At 42.7% G+C, this 21,712-nt stretch overlaps 1 protein-coding gene across 2 annotated transcripts in view; it reads left to right on the forward strand.

Moving 5' to 3' along the window:
- The window catches only part of LOC143923499 (nuclear factor 7, brain-like), a 744,238-nt gene extending 729,673 nt beyond the window's left edge, over positions 1 to 14,565 (forward strand). For both annotated transcript variants that reach the window (XM_077447208.1, XM_077447209.1), the window contains exons 4-9: positions 6,664 to 7,131; positions 7,216 to 7,311; positions 10,877 to 11,110; positions 11,220 to 11,242; positions 11,341 to 11,471; positions 13,614 to 14,565. In XM_077447208.1, the coding sequence (XP_077303334.1) occupies positions 6,664 to 7,131; positions 7,216 to 7,311; positions 10,877 to 11,110; positions 11,220 to 11,242; positions 11,341 to 11,471; positions 13,614 to 14,152 (1,491 nt within the window). In that variant the 3' untranslated portion in view covers positions 14,153 to 14,565. The remainder of the gene's footprint in view (positions 1 to 6,663; positions 7,132 to 7,215; positions 7,312 to 10,876; positions 11,111 to 11,219; positions 11,243 to 11,340; positions 11,472 to 13,613) is intronic.
- Positions 14,566 to 21,712: the final 7,147 nt, after the last annotated feature.

A 21,712-nucleotide genomic window follows, 5' to 3' on the forward strand; every position in this document is an offset into this window, starting at 1 on the left:
ACCACATTAAAAAAAAAATGGACCCTGGGCAGTTTAAATCCTAATGTACTAGTATGCATACTAGCATATTATGACAGATGTACCTGAAAACGAAGCCCTCCCAGTGACACACTGTCACCACTGGGGGCGCTTCCATCTTCCCCCCCCCCCCGGTAGTCTTTCCGGGTTTGTGGGCTTCAGCAATAGTAATGGCTGGGCCGGCGATGACATGCACGGGTAATGCCGTTCCTTCAGAGCGCATGTGTCACCAGCTGCATCTCAACTAAATATCTCCTAAACTCATCAGGAGATATTTACTGTACCTAATAGGTGAGCCGGCTTATGGGCTTACCTAATAGGTAAAAATCATACATGGGCGTTTACTCCCACTTTAAGACTGGTGAATGCGCAGCAGCTGAGAGAATACACATGCTGCAATGCTTTGCATTGTGCCGAAGCAGGATCTACACCCGCTGTGGCTTTCGGTGGGATTAATGCCCTCTGAGAGTGGCCCATTCAATGTTCTGGTGCCATGCTGTAATGGCCTCCAAAAACATGCAATGCATTGCGGCGGTAAAGCAGATGATGATAAAAATGATATTGGCAATGGTACTGGGATACTATCCTCTAAGCTTCAGTGACAATGTTTGGTTGGAGGTCCCATGCTGTCCTACCACAGCCAATATCCCCTTTCAGTCTCCAGCAGAACTCTTTACTCCTGCTTTTCCAAGTTCTGTACTACAAAGGTGTTCCGAATTTAATTGAACTCAATATGACTGCAGTGGACTATCACTGGAGACCTCCAGACACTTGTCACTAAACCCCAGAAGATCCTGAGGGCCTGATGTGTTTAGTGTTTGACCTGAAATACCATGTATATCTCCAGAAGTTGAAACCAATAACATTTTTGTGAAATATATATATATATATATATATATATATATATATATATATATATATATATATATATAATATAATATAATATATTTTTTTTTGGCATAAAGCTTCTGGGGTCCATTTTTGAGGCAGAGCTTTAATTCCACTTTAAAGACTCGCCTGTGTATAGGGGACATCTACCTCTGTAGTCAACAGATATCCGTTGGCATGATGGAGCAGAAAAGGGACATGAGATCGTGCATCAACTGCCTCAGCCCATGGATGCCATCATTGACCACCATGTTCTCCCCCACCCCATTCAGTCCATGAATGTGTTCCATGAACTATAGTAATATGTGGTAAAACGCACTTTTTACCAAGTGCGGAACACAATGGTGTGAGGTCAGCCTTTAAAGCCCAACTCTGAGCACGATAAGCTTACTAGGGTTGAGGCCGCTGAAGACTACTTTGCTTCAAAGGCCAACCACATAGTTATGGTCCTCCTAAATCCTGGCAAATCTCATCTCCATGTTGTGGAATTTAGTCAAGTGCCTATACTCCATATTGATCAGACTTCTGACCTTAAAGCCCAACTCGGGCACAGTGAGCTTACTAGGGTTAACACAGTTGAAGACTCAATTGCCTCATTAGCCACCTTGTCGATGGCTGCTTTCTTCTACTTCTTGTTCACATCCAGGGAATATTGGAGTTGCTGCTGGGCTGCTCATGTAAGAACTGCAGGTCTCAGACTCCTGTGGTCATGTCTCTCTCCTCCAGGCCTGTGTGCTGTAATGGTTGGAAGGAGAGGGAGGCAGAGAGACGCTTGTAGTGCTGGTTTCTGAGACAGACAGCGCATGCATCCAAAAGTACAGCAGGAGATGTACAGTGGAAGCTCTACTTGGCCTGTCTGTTAAATTAGCGGATTTGCTAGACGTAGAAGAAACCACTCGTCGTAGAGGTGGCTTTTGATACAATGAAGTCTTCAACTTCATGAACCCTAGTAAGCTTGTAGAAGAAAGTGGCCGCGCGATGGAACAAGAAGTTTGCCTGACAGGAATCTTTTATTGTATGCCAGACAGATACGGGACCAAGGCTAATGTTTCACATGGCTATACCATGCTTGTTCACAACAAACGAGCACGGTATAGCCATGTGAAACGTTTACCTTGGTCCTGTATCATCTGTCTGGCATGCAACAATAAAGATTCTTATCAAGCAAACTTCTTCTTCCAGTGTGTGCCCACTTTCTTCATCAGTAACGGTGGTGAGCCGGGGCGAGCACTTGGGGACACATTGCACCTGGTTGGCCTGAGCCGTGTATGCTTTTGTTGTGAACCCCAGTAAGCTTACTGGGCACAAACTTGGGCTTTAAGATCAGAAGTCAGGTCAATATGGTGTATAGACCATTGACAAAGTTCTCCCAACACCTAAATGTGGAGATTTGCCAGGATGTGGAAGAAGACCATCACCATGGGGGTGGCTTTTGAAGGAAATGTGTTTTTAGCTGCTTTAACCTTTTTAGTAAGCGTTTTACTCCTAGTTTGCTCCTAGTTGGGCTTCACAGGCTGACCTCACACTGATGTGTTCTGCTCTTGGCAAGAAGTGTGTTGGCCCATATTACTGTAGTTCATGGCACAGATTCAGAGCTTGAATGGAGGATAATATGGTGGTCACTGGTGGCATTCATGGACTGAGGCATTTAGTGTAAGACTTCATGCCCCTTTCTGCTCATTTATTGTACTAACCGATATCTGACTAGGGAGGTAGACTTCCCCCCCCCCCCCCATACATGAGCTTATCATGGCTTCAAATTGGAATTATACCTCTGCCTAAAAAATTGCCCCCGTGAGCATTAAACCATAATGTAGTTGTATGCATTGTATATTGGATTTTTGTGGCAGACTTTCCTGCCAAGAGATCCCCTCCAAGTGCTCCGTTGTCGGAACTTTCACTGGCACTCTCATCTCCACCCAACCCTTCTTTTTTTTTTTTTTTCTTTTTTTTTTCCCTAAAGTTTGGACTTTTTGGATCAGGCTGTGTTCATGTCACTCCCATGCATGAGTCTCTTCGCAGCACAGAGTGATATAAATGTACGCTGAGCTGCATATGCATGGCTTAGTGTATATTTACCCTGACGGGCACAGAGAAGGGTGTATGATGACCTCTATCATAAGATATATAAAAAATAAAAATACTCCCCCCCCCCCCCCCCCATCACTGATTTACTCCTCTTAAGGCTATCTACAGTTGTATAAATGGCTCCTCTCTGAAAAGCCATGAGCATTTGTATCACTCTTCAGAAAGCATTTGACAAGTGGTGAGGTTGTGTTTTTTCGCCTCCCCTCCACCTGCTTTTAATTGCTTGAGCCCTGCGCTATCATGCTGCAACTGCATGAATTGCATGCGGTTATGGAGTACTTGCAGCCTGTACCTATTCACTTGAATGGGTCACATTTGGTGGGAGCTATGCCCGCTGAAAGCAATGGGAGGTAGGTTCCTGCCGTGGCCACGTGGCAAAGCACCATGGCACGTTGATACCCCTGGGCGCTGCTTCTCTGCAGTTGCTAGGCAGATAAAAAACATGATGGTTTGCCACCTCACAACTGCTAGTGTGAACAAACCCTTAAAGTTGGTAGTAAACTGCAGCATAAAAGAAAATCCCCTGCAAGGCAATGGCATAATGTGCTAGCACATTATGAAATATTTGCCTTGGAACAAAGCCCTTCAGCGGTGCTAGAGCTTCCATCTTCGCCCGATCTTCCTTCTGGGTTCTCGGGCTGTGGCTGAGTGCGATCATGTGCACAGGAACCCTCAGCTGTGGCACAGAGCTCTGAAGGGATGGCACATTATGCCAGACCTTCAGGGTGAATGTGCCTCTGATGTCACCTGCTGCATCCAGTGTGAATATCTATCGAACACTGTAAGTTTAGAAGATATTCACTGTACCTACAGGTAAGTATTATAGGCTTACCTTTAGGTACATTAAAAAAAAAAACTTTACTACCACTTTATTGTAGTGCTTATAGTTCACCGGTACAGATTTACACTGCAGTGAGGGGTGTCTGGGCAGCGCTGTCTTTTTGCACAGTTCTGGATATTGGCAATTCTGGAGGTTGGCGGTTTTTTTTTTTTTTTTTTTTTTATACTAGAAGGTTTATACAAGACTGAGACCAGCATTGCCCATACTTTTCCTGAACACTGGGCCATCAGTCATAGTAAAGTACTAAAGTTCATACAAAGGTAAAATATAATAACTGATATAACTTTCTCTACTAAATGTTTCCTCGAGTTGGATGTCGGATTCATACCTACTGAAATAAAATTTGGTGTTTTGGTAAAATTGTTTCTTTCTTTAAAATTGAGTGTTAAAGTGGTTGTAAACCCTTCCAAACCACTTTGACCTACAGGTAAACCTAGATTAAGGCTTACCTGTAGGTCCAAGAAATATCTGCTAAACCTACACGGTTTAGGAGATATTTGCTGAAAGACGGGCCCCGCTGTCTACGGCGCAGGTGCACTATCGCCATTAGCAGCATGCCACTGGTAGCGGCGATATGCCGTTAGTGGCGGCTCCGATGCGCATGCGCGGGAGTGACGTCATCGCTGCGCGTGGCCAGAGCACCGATAACCGGAAGGACGATGCTCCGGACTACAGGGGACAGCGGTGACATCGCTGGCTCCTGTGTCAGGTAAATGACACATAATGGACTACTATGTGATGCATAATAGTCCATTATGCTTTGCCTTTGCAGGGAATCAAAGAGGAAGTAAACTCATCAGGATTTACTTCCTCTTTGAGATTTGTCAGCACCGGCTGTCATTTCATACTGAAGGTTGATGAAGATAAATTCCCTCTTAGTAATTGGGAGAACCTCACATCCCAATCACTTTGGTAATATTGATTTCTGTATCACAAAATGTCTTTGGGAAAAATTTCATATGCAAGAATAAGCAAATACATTTTGCCTGAAAGTTTAGAGCTGCACAATCGGCAAGAATCGTTATCGTGATCTTGACTGTTTCACAATATGGACAGGTATGTAAATGCCAGAGCAGTTGCTTATGCTGACCACTGTCCTTTATATACAGGGCTCAACATAAGCAACTGCTCTGGCATTTACATACCTGTCAATATTCTCAAATTATGAATTTGGATGAGGGTACTTTTTTATATAGTGTAATCTTTTGTGAACCTGAGGGACACTCTCTCACCTTTTGTGTCATAAAGTGTTTCACAATTCTTTCTATGCAAAGAATTCTCTCTGCTCTTCTGAAGCCACAGCCAATCAAAATAAAGGAAGAGAAAAACTGGGCAGTCTGCCAAGAATCAAAACTTTTTTTATCAATTAAACTTAAGTATAAACATTGTAACAATTTGTCAATGGAATAGACTTCTTTGTGAGGAAACCTTTTTCTGACATTTGTTGGTTTCAAGTTAAAATAATTTTTTTGCTAGAAAATTACTTAAAACCCCCAAACATTCTGTGTATTTTTAGTAGAATAAAATGGTGGTTGCAATATTTTATGTCCCACATTGTATTTGCGCAGCGGTCTTTCAAATGCAACTTTAAAAAAAATTACTTTAATGAATTAAAACTAACACACATGTATGTATGTATGTATATATATATATATATATATATATATGTGTGTGTGTGTGTATATATGTGTGTGTGTATATATATATATATATATATATATATATATATATATTTATTTCTCTAACACACAGGCTTTTTTTTTTTTTTACAATTTGTATATTATATTATAATTATATTTAATAAAACAGGTTCTACAGGTTATAATTACAATAAATAAATTACAGGTTCCACTTTAACTTCTATTACATGCAATACCGCATGTGGCCAGAGGTGGTGGGGGGGAGACTTGGAAATACTCAGATGCACTCAAACCCTCAAGGGCTTGGCAGTGTTTCTGAGTATTTCCCAACGGCTCCGAGTGTCACCGGCACACCCGTACCTCTGGCCAAATGCGGTACTGCACACCAGAGGCTTGAATGCTCGTTTTGTAGGACAACACTCGCAAACAGTCAGGATTTAAAAAAGAAAATTGCTTGTATTGTGAAACGCTCGTTAACCGAGGTTCTACTGTACACTATTTTACTAAAAGTATTGGGACGCCTGCCTTTACACACAAATGAACGTTAATGGCATCCAAGTCTTAGTCCGTAGGGTTCAATATTGAGTTGGCCCACCCTTTGCAGCTGTAACAGCTTCAACTCTTCTGGGCATTCTGAGAATGGTGGCAATGCTGAGCAAGCAACCCCCTGTAATGTGTGCAGAGGGCAAGCTGTCCAGGACCGGACCCAGCGAGGATCACAGCAATTACCGTAGTGGCACCAAATTCTACAGTTATTTGTCGGCTTCCCCAGCAGCCGCTCTGCTATGAAATACATATACTTTGTATTGTGCCAAGCATACAATTAAGGTTATACCACCCAACTTTGTAACAGATGTCTTTATTCACCAGAACCTCCTGGTCTGTCTTTAAGAAAACCAGTAGATGGAAGTGAAACTGTCCTTGAGGAGTCCATATTATGAATTGGCAGAGACTATGGCATGCTTTGTATACCCTGAAGGATAGGCAGCCACTTATAGTCCTGCCATGAAAAACATGACATTGTTGCCCAGATCTTTGGAGAGCCTTATCTGCATACATAAGGAGCATGACTTTGTTTCTCTGAGCTCCAGTCTTTGGCTCATGATTAGCAATTTAAGCCATTAATTGTGCAGACCCTGTTTCTGATGTTCTGTCCCCCTACCATCTGACTCTTCTTTCTTTTTCTAGAAAGCCAAGGTGGAGGTCCATGAAGCCCCCCAGGGTGGTTCTGCTGTGGCCTCTGGAGATTTTGCAGAGGAGTTGACCTGTCTGCTGTGCAATGAGCTCTTCAAGGATCCCGTCATGGTGGAATGCGGCCACAACTTTTGCCGCAACTGTATCGACAAGTCCTGGGAGGGTCGGGATTCCTTCACCTGCCCCGACTGTAAGGAAGTCATAACTGACAAGAGATACACTACCAACCGAGCCCTGGCCAACCTGGTAAAGAAGACTGCCGGTTCTGCTGCCACCGTGACTCCTTCCAAACCTACGGAGAAAGAAAAGGCCCGTCCCCTCGAGAAATGCCCCGAGCATGACGAGAGGCTGAAGCTGTATTGTAAGGATGATGGAACCCTGAGCTGCGTCATCTGCCGTGACTCCCTGAAACATGCAAGTCATAACTTCCTTCCCATCCTGGACGCAGTGGGCGTCTACAGAGTAAGTGGTATGGTGTGATGGCTGGTCATAAACTGTTATGGTTGGACGCTCTGTGTTTACCCTTTTTCGCCTTGTTCCCTCCAGACAGAGATGTCTTCTATAGTGTCTCCGCTAGAGGAAGCCTTGAAGGTGACTGATCAGCTGACCGACCAGCAGAAGGAGAAGATTCAGAACCACAGTGTAAGTAAACACATACAAGTGGCTTGCAGGAAGATATTGGTGGTTAATGTGGTTCTAGAGTCGTAAGGTTTTTTTTCATAATGTATTTTCTGCACCAAGGTAAAAATGCCCTCTTACTTGTCTTGCCCACCCCCCCATCTCTAAACACTTGCCTGGCTCTTGTTGCCACTCCAGCGCTGTCTCTGCTGCAGCACCGTTCCCCTCATCTGTTCTTACAGGTGATGCAAGTCCAGGAGAGTCAGAGGCTCCTGCTGCTGTCAGTCAAATTCCTGTGAGGCGGCAGCAGGGGTGTGGCTTACCAGTGTTGTGTGTTTTTCTATGGACGCACGCAGCTTGGCTTTGGAATGCGGGTGCCACCTTACCACTTGTTTTGCTAAGCAGGACCTGGAAGAGGAAGAAGGTGACTGCGCCATACAGACCTTTATGATACACCTGGGATACATTTCACAGATTTTAAACAAACTTCAATTGTGACCCAAGATAATGGCTTAGAACGGTGAATTTGGTGCTGCTAACTAGTGAGGGTGCAGGCTGGGGAATGGTTTGTCCAGACCCAAAGCACGCTGTAGAAATAGCCCAGCCCGAGTGGTTAGCAGGTAAAAGCAGTCTCGGCTCGATTCATCCAGGCCCATACCCTCAGCATGTTTTCCCCACCTCGTGTTGGGGGTGGTGGCCTGGATGAATCACACTGAGGCTGCTTTTACCTTCTAACCGCGCCAGGCAAGGTGTGTGTGATGGCCGGGCTATGCCTTGCTTTTTCTATAGTGTGGAAGTTCAGTTGGTCTTTAACCCCTTAGCTCTGACCGTAACGCACATATGTGGCCTCGGCTTTAAGGGGTTATACCAGGATGATGCCTGCATCACCCCGGTATCATTTTTTTCGGCTCTTCAGGGATAACAACCGATACGGCTTAAAGCCGCTTGGCTGTTATCCTGAAGGAGTGGGAGGGGACTAGGGCTGCAACTAACGATTATTTTCATAATCGATTAGTTGGCTGATTATTGTTTCGATTAATCGGTTAATAAACTTAAAAAAAAGAAGTGGGTCAAATTTGACATTCATTTTCAACCACAGTGACGGGAAAATTTGGAAATAGAAAACTTCTCGGTCAAAGGAATTTTCAGACAGTGTATGTGGTTTTTGTTCAGAAATGAACTAAAAAATTCAAACAAAATTCTTTCATTCAGCGAATGTACAAAGATTTTTCGTTTGAATATTCTCACCTGAAAATTGATCCATAAGGCCAGCATACAGCTCGGTACACACCTATGCAGTTTTTGCTTTTGATCTGTTTCTGCAGTGCTTTTTGCTGTACGTTTTGATTTTTATGCACGTAATTTTACTGCAATTTGCGTTTTTTGCATTTTTTTTTTCGGCAGATTAAAAAAAACAAATTGCTGCAAAAACGAATAACATTCTTTTCTGCAGCTTCTCCATTGAAGTATATTGAACCAAAAAAGCTCCATTTTGCGTTAAAAGTTCCTGAGCCTTTCCAAATATGCAGCGGCTGAAAAAAGCACAGATATGAACACGTCCCATAGGAAACCATGTAAATGAACTGTTGCGTTTCTGCAAAAAGCACCAATAAACATATATAGATGTGAACCAGGTCTAAGACATTTAGTAACATAATGGGGTTAAAAAAACTAAAATGAGCCCTTTATAGTACAAAAAAGCAAATAATCGCTACTGGAAGGGGGTCATTTTTTTTTACTGAAGAACAGTGAAAGTAATATTTACAGTAGTGATTATATTTTTGTACTATAAAGGGCTCATTTTAGTTTTTTTTTTTAACCCCATTATGTCCCTGGCCGATTAATCGATTATGAAAATAGTAATCGATTAATTTCATAATCGATTAGTTGTCGATTAATCAATTAGTTGTTTCAGCCCTAGAGGGGACGTCCCGCCTTCCTCCGTGCTCCCCGTCCCACTGGGAGACCCGATCCATGATCCGGCACTTCCGCAGGCTAGAGTGAGACTGGAAGGAAGCCGGAAACAGCTTCCTTCCAGTCTCCTTTGTGTAAACATGGAAGCAACGTCCCTTCTGGTTTACTCGGCTGCCAATGGTGTCGGTTTAAAAAAAAAATAAAATAAAGTGTTCAGAATCGAAGTTTTCTGCGATCTGAATACCTTGAAGTGCAAAGGTGGGATTTGGGATCTTTTAGATCCCCCCCCCCCCCCCCCCCCATAAAGAGTACCTGTCATCACCTATTGTTGTCACAAGGGATGTTTACGTTCCATGTGAATAAAAGTGATCAAATTTTTTTTTTAAAGTGACAATGTAAAAAAATATAAGAAGGAAAAAAATGTTTTTAAAGCGCCCCTCCCTGCGAGCTCGCTCAGCAAATAAAACGCACTTGAGTCGCTCCCGCATATGTAAACTGTGTTCAGATCACACTTGTGAGGTATCTCCATAATTGTCAGAGCAAGATCAATTATTCTAGCACTAAACCTCCACTGTAACTCTAGCCTGGTAACCATTATTTTTTTTAAAGCTCCGCCTATGGAGATTTTTAGGTACCGTAGTTTGTAGCCATTCCTAGAGTGTGCGCAATTTCAAAGCATGACATGTTTGGTATCTATCTATTCGGCGTAGGATCTTTCACACACAAAAATTTGTCTGACTATACTGTTTATATTTAATTCATGAGGGTGTATTGTGTCGCCCCCCCCCCCCCCCCCCCAAAAAAAAAATTGCGTTCCTGGATTAGTCAAATTGGAGTAGGTGGGTGCTGCAGCAGCTACTGGCTTGATACTGGTAACTGCTTAGCACTTCCGCTTGGCAGCACTAGGGTTGTCTGGTTCAAATCCCAACCAAATCTCTACCTGCATGGGGTTTGTATGTTCTCCCTGCGCCTGCCTCCTACACTCCAAAGACATGCTGGTAAGTTAATAGGGCTCTTGTCTAAATCGACCCTCGTATGTATGAATGTTAGTTGGGGCTTTAGATTGTGAGCTCTTTGAGGGCAGGGACTGATAATGTACGAAAAATATAGAATTTTATACTGGTATGTACCCCAAATTGGGGTCGGCTTTGTTTTCTAGTATTCAGAATTTTATTAGTAGGGTGAGCATCTGTCATTGGAGGGACTGGGATTAGCAGAGAAGGAATAGGCTTGTACAACAGTATAGCTCCACCATAGATATCTGAAATATAGGCCTTCATAATTTAGGCCCCATAAACACGGGCCGAAGATCTGCAAACAGCGGCCGGCTGAAAAATAACAGCTGATACTCGGTCCGTGTGTGTCGGTCTTTTTGGATGTGCATTCTGGGAAACCAGCGTCTGACTGACTCCTGCCAGAACACAGCAGCTCAGCGGGGGAGATCGATGAACCAACCTCGCTTAGTTGGTACATCGGCTCCGTCTGGAGATGACAGTTTTTTTTTTTGTATGTGTTTTCATTCAACCCAAAAAAATTGTCTACCGTTTACCTTCTAAACCGAGCCAAAAAATTAAGGCGTTGTCTTTTTTTGAATTCCTGATCGGGGTGCATTTGAAATTTGTCTCCTAAAATGTAAATCCTCTCTGACCTGTAACCTCTTCTCTTCCACCTCCAGTCCAACCTGAAGGAGTACCGGGAGCACATTGTTTCGGAGTTTGAAAAGCTGCACAAGTTCCTGAAGGAGCGAAAAGAGAAAGTGCTGGAGCAGCTTCAGCAGGAGGGTGAGAGTCTACTGAAGGAAATGGAGACCAACGTGGGCAAGATGCAGGAGAGTGGGGACAACATCAAGGAGCATATCACTGTGGCCAAGGAGAGGCTGGACGATACGGACTCCATTTCTTTCCTGACTGTGAGTGGAGACACCCAAAACTTACATTGGATGTTGGTCTTTTAGTTGTCCTTGAATCTCCCCTTACATTTTTTTTTTTTTTTTTTTTTTTTTTTTCTTCCTTTTGCAGGACATCAAGACGTTCATTGAGACGTAAGTTTATTTTAATATCTGTACATCGGCTGCATTGTCTTGGTTCGGCAGCATGCTCAAAAAGTTCTACATTAAGTTTACTTCTGCTTTCCTTCCAGATGTCAGCAGCAACAAAAAGATGTCATGTCCTCTGCAAACACTCTCATTGAGAAAGACCTGTGCCAGGGGAAATTCAAGGGACCAATTCAGTACTCTGTGTGGAAGCAGCTCAAGTCTGTTGTTGTGCCATGTAAGTTCTGTTTTAAAAATATATTTTCATTTTTGAGAATACAATACTTGTACAGGGCAGTTCAGTGTTGCAAGGCATTTCTGCCATGCTGCTTTAGGCCTTTCTAGTACATAGGGGGCCCACAGTGTATGCTGGGTTAGGCCCCGTTCTTGAGTGGAGCTATGCCAAGAAACTGAACCTTTAGGTCCCCTTAAAGATGTATGGGGTTTTTAACCACTTGCTTACTGGGCACTTAAACCCCCCTCTGCCCCAGACCAATTTTCAGCTTTCAGCGCTGATGCACTTTGAGTGACAATTACGCGGGCATGCAACACTGTATTCAAATGAAATTTTTATCATTTTTTTCCCACAAATAGAGCTTTCTTTTGGTGGTATTTAGTTACAGCTCGGAGTTTTATTTTTTGCTAAACAAAAAAAGATGCAAAAAAAAAAATCATGTTTTAATAGTTTGTTATAAAATTTTGCAAACGGGTCATTTTTCTCCTTCATTGAAGTGCGCTGATTAGGCGGCACTGATGGGCTGCATTGGTGGGCACTGATGGGCTGCATTGGTGGGCACTGATGGGCTGCATTGGTGGGCACTGATGGGCTGCATTGGTGGGCACTGATGGGCTGCATTGCTGGGCACTGATGGGCGGCACTGGGGTGCAGCACCTTTGAGGCAGATTGTGGGCACTGTGGGTGGCACTGTGGGCACTGACGGGGGGGGCACTTACTTTTATTCAGGATGGCACTGCGGGAGGCCGGTGGGCACTGGCAGGTGGTTGCTTGTATTGCTGGCCGTTATCGGGACTGATGTCAGCGCGAGGAGGAATAATAGCCGATTACCGGCTCCGTTCTATCACATGATCAGCTGTCATTGGCTGACAGCTGATCACGTGATAAGGGGTCGGATCGGTGATCAGGCGAGTCTCATGGACTCGCCGATCACAGAGCGCGCAGGCCGTTCGTACATGGGACGACGTCAATAGACGTAGTCCCGGAAATGTAGGTCCGCGCTAATGCCGTCATTTGGCAATAGCGCGGATCCCAAGTGGTTAAACAAAACATCCATACTCGCCTCCATGCTGCAGCATGCTGGCTCTAAGCTCAAGAACTGAGCCATCTCGTGACCCCCTGATCACTCCATTCTGTCATTCATCGCTTTCTGCGATGCGCGTCCTGCGCATTGTGGAAATTAGGCAGGTGTAGCTGGCTTCGCCTCTCTTCGTTGGGTGAATCCCAACAATATATGGTCAAGATCCTTCTAGAGCAGTGATGGTGAACCTTGGAACTACATTTCCCATGATGCTCAAATACACTGCAAAGTGCATGAGCATCATAGGAAATGTAGTTCCAAAACATTGGGGTGCCGAGGTTCACCATCACTGCTCTGAAGTCAGCTGACCGCCAATTCTTGCTGTTGGCTGATTCTGGGTCACAGGAGAGCAAAATGGCTTTGGCCATACAACTTATTTCATGAAAAAAAAAAAAAATGTATGTATGTCTGTAATTTTTTATTTGTCGTGGGTATATTTTATATTCTGGTTACTTATACGAACGATGCCTGACATGCAAGTCTTAAGGTAAATCTATGGCCAGGCTATGTATATTTTCAAGTACTAAGAAATAAGCTGCTGGGAGGCTGGAGCATGGGGATATTAACCAATCAATGATTTGATATTGGGGAGCATGGGGGGTTATTTGCATTACTAGGTCACTGCTAGGAAGCAAACTTTGATGACCCGAGTCACTGCAGGGAGTGGGTAGGTGAGCTACAGAGTCTCTACTAGGAGGAGAGGTGTTAGGGACTCACTGTTGGGAAGTGGAGGCAGGGGGAAATGTGCTGCAGAGTCACTGCTGAGAGGTGGGAGTAAGGGAAGATGAGCTTTTATATCCCTGCTTGAAGGCAGAAGCATAAAAAACTGGCTACCAAGTCACTGCTGAGAGGTAGGAGCAGGGGTAAGTTTGCTGGTGAGCCACTGCTGGGAGGCAGGAGCATAGGACATGGGCTCAAAATGTCGCTGCTGGGAGGGGAGCTGAGCTACAAAGTTGCTGCTGGGAAGGGGAAGCTCTGCTGCTGCTGCTTTTAATTTTGTAATGAGCTTGGTAATGACTACCTCATTTGAACTGAAAATGACAGTGCTTTTTGTTGTCTTGCAGATCTGACTCCGATCCTGCTGGATCCCAGCACAGCCCACCCCAATCTGATCCTATCTGATGGGCTGACCAGTGTTAAATATGGGGACACCAAGCTCCCCCTGCCTGACCATCCGAAGCGTTTCAGCCAGTGTATTCTTGTGCTCGGCTCTCAGGGCTTTGATTCAGGCCGCCATTACTGGGAGGTGGATGTGGGAAACAAGACCGCTTGGGATGTCGGTATGGCCAGTGAATCCAGCAACCGCAAGGGTAAGATCAAGCTGAACCCCAAGAACGGATATTGGGCCATCTGGCTGAGAAACGGCAATGCCTACAAGGCCCTGGAGTCCCCATCCAAGACCCTGATTCTCCAATCCAAACCCAAGAAAATCGGAGTGTATGTGGATTACGAAGGAGGCCAGATATCTTTCTACAATGCCGATGACATGACCGCCATCTACACCTTCAATGCCACCTTCACGGAGAAGCTTTACCCGTATCTGTCTCCATTCCTGCACGATTCTGGGCGCAATGCTGAACCGCTACGTTTTGTTCAGAACTGATCATCTAGGTCGTGTTAGTGGAATGGTTAATATTGCATTGTTTTTAATGTGTTTTTTTTTTTTTTTTTCCTCTTGTCGGCCCTGCCCAGTTATCCTTTGCTGGACTATATAAAGCCTCTCCATCCTCATCTCATCACATAGGGGGAGCTGACTTGGGGGTCTCCAAAATATGGCTCTCCAGTTGTTCCGGAACTACAATTCCCATCATGCCTAGTCAGGTCAGAGTTTTATAATGCCTCATGGGACGTGTCATTCCGCAACAGCTGGAGGGCCGTAGCTTGGAGATCCCCGAGCTGACTGTTTTACTTGCTAAATCATAATACCAGCATTCTCTTCCCGAATGGCCCCAAAAGAAACATAAACCAATTCTCAGTCTCCTGGGAGTAATAATAAAGATGCACTATATTACCATATGTATTGGGGCGCCTGCCTTTTACATGCACATTAACTTTAATGGTAGCCCAGTCTTAGTCCGTAGGGTTTGATATTGAGTTGGCCCGCCCTTTACAGCTATAACACCTTCAACTCTTCTGAGGCTGTCCACAAGGTTTAGGAGGGTGTCTATGGAAAACGTTTGACCATTCTTCCAAAAGCACATTTGTGAGGTCAGGCACTGATGTTTGCTAAGAGAGCCTGGCTCAGTCTCCGCTTTAATTCATCTCAAAGGTGTTTTATCAGGTGTACAGGCCAGTCAAGTTCCTCCACCCCAAACTTGCTCATCCATGTCTTTATGGACCTTTTCTTTGTACACTGGTGCGCAGTCATGTTGGAACAGGAAGGAGCCATCTCCAAATGGTTCCCACAGAGTTGGGAGCATGAAATTGTCAAAAATGTCTTGGTATGCTGACTCCTTAAGAGTTCCCTTCACTGGAACTAAGGGGCCAAACCCAACCCCTGAAATACAACCCCCCACACCATAATCCCCCCTCCACCAAATGATTTGGGCCAGTGCACAAAGCAAAGGTCTATAAAGACATAGATGAGTGAGTTTGGGGTGGAGGAACTTGACTGGTCTGTACAGGGCTCTCAACACGATAGAAAATATAGTTAGGTTGAATAATAAAGAGACATGTTCATCTGGTTAAACCATTTAAAAAACAAAAAACATACAATCCTATTCTAGTTGATCCAGAGGAAGGCATATATGATATTCCCTGGATCAACTTTACCTATAAATGTCAGTACCCAGTTATTTTCTTTGTAACCTTTAAACAATGATGGTGTTCCTTCATTTTTTTTTATATTTTTTTTTTTTTTTTTTTTTTTACGTATAGCTTTTTTTTTTTTTTTTTTTTACGTATAGCTTTTTTTTTTAACTTTGCCCATGAGCCTCATGGGTTTTATTTTTAGCCTTTTAAATGTATTGCCTGTGGGAATGTACTTTGCAGTAGTCTTTGAAGAATTTCCATTTCTGTTCTGTGTTCATCGATGCCAATATAATCCCTCCCAGTCTACAGTAAGTCTTGGAGAGCGGCCCTGAGCCTTGGAAAATTTGCTCTCTTAAAGTTGTTTTTATCTTTCCAGTATGTGTTTGTTGCTTACAGTTAACATTAAATTAAATCATGTTCTGATCACTGCTACCCAGTATATTAATATTGGTAATAAGCCTGACCTCACAAATAAATGCTCTTCTGGAAGAATGGTCAAACATTCCCATAGACACACTCCTAAACCTTGTGCACAGCCTTTCCATAAGCTGTTATAGCTGCAAATGGTGGGCCAACCCAATATTGAATCCTATGGACTAAGACTGAGCCATAACACCCAGTACTTTTTTTTTTTTTTTTTTTTTTTTTTGTTTCTGCAGATGGCCAGCTTTCTCAGGAAACTGTTTCTGAATCGGAAGGGGACATCAAACACCCCCCCCCCCCCCCCCCCCAATATTCCTCCACTCACCAGTGTTTCTCGGGCTTACCATTTCCACCAGTTTACCCGAGAAATGATCCGGCAGTGCAGCCAGCCGCTCCCATACATGGTCAAAGAGTTAACACTCCTTGATCGTCTCTATGGCTTTGGAGGAACGGAGAGACGCCATGATGTATTTTGCACTCCAGGCTGGAAGAAAATATAATAATTTTTTTTTTTGTTCTTTTGCTTTTATAGGTAAAGGATAAATTTGGGGGTCTTTTTGACCCCCGATCCCTCCATAAAGAGGACCTGTCATCCTTATTTCTATTACAAGGGATGTATACATTCCTTGTAATAGGAATAAAAGTGATATAAATGGACAGTGTAAAAATAATTTAAACATTTTTTTTAAAGCATTCAGCCCTCCATACTTGCGCACAGAAACGAATGCATACTTAAGTTGTGCATGCGTATGTAAACGCTATGCGAACCACACTTGTGAGGTAGCACCGCGAACATTGGAGCGAGAGCAACATTTCTAGCGCTAGATCTCCTCTGTTAATGCGCAATTTTAAAGCATGAAATGTTATCTATTCGGTATAACATCTTTCACATTATACAAAAAAATTGGTGTTCCTATTGTTTTTTTATTTTTTTTTTTTTTTTTTATTCATTAAAGTGTATTCTTTCCAAAACAAATTGTGTTTGCAAATACTGTGTGACATAAATTAGAAACGATCACCATTTTTTTTTTTTTTTCCCCCTATGGTCTCTGCTAAAAAAAAATGATGATTTGGGATTATAAATAATTTTGTAGCAAAAAAATACGGATTTAAACTTGTAAACAAATAGTGCCAGAAATAGCCTCGTCAGCAAGTGGTTAAATAGGTGGTCTGCTGCCAGGGCTGGACTGGGACAAAAATTTGGCCCTGGACTTCATCCAGATTAGTCCACTGTAATTTTGCAAACGTGCACAAAAAACGTATATAAACTATATGTAATTGCGCAAAAAAGAGTAAAAATATTCCACTAAGTATAAATGGCTTTTTGTATGAAAATGTGTTCTAACTCCTCACCTCTTCTTATTCTCCTCTGTATTATTCTCCTCCTTCTCACATCACTTCTCCCCCCACTTATACATATCACTTATACATATCACCCTGCCTTCTGTCCTCTCCCTACTACTGCTCCTACCAACTCTTGCTCATTCTACATCCATATACTGATAAAACCTTCAGAACTCTGAGACATGCCCCCTTCATATAAATCACATTCCCACATTACCTCCCTCACCTACCTGCTTCTCCTAACCTCTGTTGACCTATCCTCAAACCCTGGGCGGCCATCATTTGTCTTTGCCCAACGCTCCCACCCCCCCCCCCCCCCCCACACCCACTGGCAGCAGCCCACATAACTTCTCTATTCCTCTTCTTTTCAAAACCAGCCCCCCTCTCCTGTGACCTTTGGAACGCACGGCTCTGTCTGTAACAAACTCGTCACCTTCCACGGCCTCTTTATCACAAATTCATTTAACCTACTTGCCGTTACTGAAACCTGGCTTCATGAATCAGATACTGCTTCTCCTGCTTCCCTCTCCAATGGTGGCCTTCTCTGGACTCGCTCCCCCACACCAAGGGGATGGAATGGAGGCGGATTGGGAATCTGTTGGAAACGTTTTAATGTTTATCGTGTGCCTATTTTATCTAAAATGGAGACTGATGATTCTAAAATGGCATCTAAGGACACAATGCTTTAACTTGTTTTCTTATCTATTGTTTTTAACACACTGTCTAAGGCCAGAAAACCACAGACTTTGCTGAAACAACTAACCGATTAATCGTCAACTTATCGATTATGCAATTCGATTATTATTTTCATAATCGATTAATCGGCCAGTAACACAATGGTGTTAAAAAATAAATAAAAAATGAGCCCTTTATAGTACAAAAATAGCAAATCTCTACTGTAAATACCACTTTCACAGTTAAAAACATGAACCCCTTACAGTAGTTATCTGCTTTTTGTTGTACTATAAAGGGCTAGTTCTATTTTTTATTTTTTTAACCCCATTATGTTACTAAACGTCTTAGACCTGGTTCACATCTATGTGTTTGTTTTTTTTGGTGTTTTTTGCAGAAACGCACTACAGTTCTTTTACATGGTTTCCTATGGGACACATTCAGCTTTTTTTCAGCCGCTGTGTATTTGGAAAGGGTCTGATTTATTTATTTTTTTTTTTATGAAAAACGATTCTTTTTTGGTTCAATGTACTTCAATGGAGAAGCTGCAGAAAAGCATGTAATGGGTTTTGCAGCAATTTGTGTTTTTTTTTTTTTTTTTTTTTAATCTGCCCAACAAATTGGCCAAAAAAATTCTAAAACTCAAATCGCAGCAAAATCATAATGCGCAAAAATCAAAACACACTGCAGAAACAGATCAAAAGCAAGCTGCATAGCAAGCCTTATGCTGGCCACACGGAACACAGATTTTCAGATGAAAAATCTATGTACATTCACTGAATGAAAGAATGTTTTGAAATGTTCACTTGTTTTTAACATTCTGTTTTTAAAATGAATGTAATTTCTGAACAAAAACCACATGCACTGTGTGAAAATTCCTTTCACCAAGCAGTTTTCTATTTCCAAATTTTCCCATCACTGGTTGAAAATGAACATCAATTTGACCCCATTAACAATTAGTTACAAACATTCTTAAAATTACATTTTATTTTTTTGGAGGGAAGATCTCCTCTAATAGTATATACAGTATATCTCTTCTGTCTGTTCTCAGAGTGGATTAGAGATTTTGCTCTCTAACCATATAGTTGGTTATTTATATTTACCACCGCATAGAGATATTTAAATATAAATTGCTTTTTTTTTTTTTTTTAACATTACATATTAACTAAATTATACACCACTTTTTTTTTTTTTTTTAAAGCTTATTAACCAATTAATCGAAACCATAATTGGCCAACTAATCAATTATGAAAATAATCGTTCATTGCAGCCATAGACTGCTATATAAGGGAATACGTTTATAAGAAGCTCACTGTGAATTGGCAAATAAAGCTGTTATGCGTCATGAGCCAACAGTGAGCTTCTAGCCAATAAGATTCTTTTTTGTTGATCTCACAAAAGAAATTTACAACCTATATTCTGGATGACTTCTGCTTTTCACTCAAAAGTGTAAGAAGCTCATCCTTTTGTGTCACATAATTGGAATACATTTTATGCTTTTCAATACATCTGGAGTTTGACTGATCACAGGAGAAGAATAGTCCTAACATTTTGGTCCTTCGAGCTGGAACCAATGAGTGGATCCCAGGTTGGACGGTCCTGACAACACCTCAGGGAGTATGGGACTTCAAAGTTCACTGAGAACGAAGGTCCCCCCACTTAAAGCGGGAGTAAACCTGCAGATGTGTTTTGTTTTGTTTTTTCCCCCCCCCCTACCTGCAAAGGAAAAGGCATAATGAGCTAGTATGCACCGCATACTAGCGCATTATGAAATACTTACCTTAGAACGAGGCCCTGACATCTGGTCCGATCCACGCCGAGGGAGCTGACATGCTCCCTCTGCGAAAGGCGCTGTGAGTGGCCGGAGCCGCGATATAGTCACTTCCGCGCCTGCACGCGGGAGATTTCTTCCCGGCAGCGTCCGTAGTCAGCCGGGAATCCCCGGTGCGCATGCGCCGCTGCAGTCAGCGGCACGTTGGGAGGGGAATATCTCCTAAACCGTACAGGTTTAGGAGAGATTTTATTTTTTTACCTACAGGTAAGCCTTATTATAGGCTTTCCTGTAGCTAAAAGTCCCAAAAAAGGCTATACAACCACTTTAACATTAGTGGTAAAATGGGGCTGGTCGGTACTGGGACCTGGAACCACCGTCTTGTTCTGAATCTGTGTGATCCAGTCCTCCAAGCTGTTTGAGATATAAGACAATTTAACATTAGTCTTTAATTCCTTTCTAAGTCTCTTCTTCTCTTTGATTAAATGAGTTGTAGTTGCTGACATTGGGACTGATTGTATAACGTTTTGATAGGCCCAACAGTCAAAGGCATTAGGGGTGTTGCCTACAGAAAAATGGACTCCCTGCTGTCCAGGATAGATAACAAAAAGATTTGTCAAAGTATACTGAACGTCAGAGGTTGATTGCCTGACGATCTCAAAGTAGCTCTAGAAAGATCAGGAGGTTATTTTTCTTCTGGGTGTTTAGTCTTTTCTTTTTCATATTTAACATTTACTGCTAATTTTACAACTTCACTTTACAATTACAGTACTGCAGTGACAGGTTTTTAACTATTTTTGATTCTCCCCAGAGTGTGGGGAGTCTTGATATTTTTTGCTTTTCTTCTTGTGATCCATGGGTTGCTAATCTGGTGGTTTACAAGTTAATAAAAGGCCCGCTTAATGCTAATGGTGGGGAGTTTGTCTGCTAAGACAGTTATATACATGGGTCTCTGCAAACTTGTGGTTTAACCACTTCCCGACCAGCGCACGACGATGTACGTCGACAGAATGGCACGGGCAGGCATATTGGCGTACAGGTACGTCCAATATTCAATGCCGCCCTGCCATCGGGAGCGCGCCGCCGGCGCGCTCCTGCGCTGGTCGGGACCCCCGTGAGTCCGGTCGCGGGACCTGCGGACTCAATCGCCGCGGGCATCCCCGCGATCGTCTCACGGAGTGGCCGAATGGAGGAAATGCTGAGTAAACAGCATTTCTCCATTCTGCCTAGCAACGCTGATCTCTGCTCCATGTGATTGGAGCAGAGATCAGTGTTCACTAAATGAAAGCCCAACCCCCCCCCACAGTTAGTAAAACACCCCTAGGAACACTTAACCCCTACACTGCCACCCACTGGTTAACCCCCTTCACTGCCAGTGTCATTTACACAGGAATCACTGCATTTATATAGCAGTGATTACTGTATAAATGACAATGGTCCCAAAAATGTGTCAAAAATGTCCGATGGGTCCCCCACAATGTCGCAGTCACATTAAAAATCGCTGATCGCCGCCATTACTAGTAAAATAATAAAAAATTATTACTAAAAATGCTATAAAACTATCCCTATTTTGTAAACGCTATAACTTTTGCGCAAACCAATCAATAATCGCTTATTGCGATTTTTTTTTTTTACCAAAAATATGTAGAAGAATACGTATCGGCCTAAACTGAGGGAAAAAAATGTTTTTTTATATATTTTTGGGGGATATTTATTATAACAAAAAGTAAAAAATAATGCGTTTTTTTTTCAAAATTGTCGCTCTGTTTTTGTTTATAGCGCAAAAAATAAAAACCGCAGGGGTGATCAAATACCACCAAAAGAAATCTCTATTTGTGGGGAAAAAAAAGGACGTCAATTTTGTTTGGGAGCCACGTCGCACGACCACGTAATTGTCAGTTAAAGCGACGCAGTGCCGAATCGCAAAAAGTGGTCTGGTCTTTGACCAGCAAATTGGTCCGGTCTGAAAGTGGTTAAAAAAAATAAAAAATCTTTATAGTAAATAAGATAAAGATATATGTTGGATAGAAAATATATAGTTTAGACTGCTGTTTTTATATAGATTTTGGCAGGGTACGAGAGTAAAATGAACAGTCTTGTATTCTAAACTCAAGAGTTAAAAAAAATAGACATTGGGAACAGTTTCTGTAACAGAATGTCTTTTGCCGCTGTTGTGTTCCTAATGTGCCATTAGAAGGAAGG

This window comes from Lithobates pipiens, unplaced genomic scaffold (assembly GCF_037356315.1).
Source record: "Lithobates pipiens isolate NorthernLeopardFrog02 unplaced genomic scaffold, aLitPip1_a1.2 Scaffold_22, whole genome shotgun sequence".
Lineage (NCBI taxonomy): Eukaryota > Metazoa > Chordata > Amphibia > Anura > Ranidae > Lithobates > Lithobates pipiens.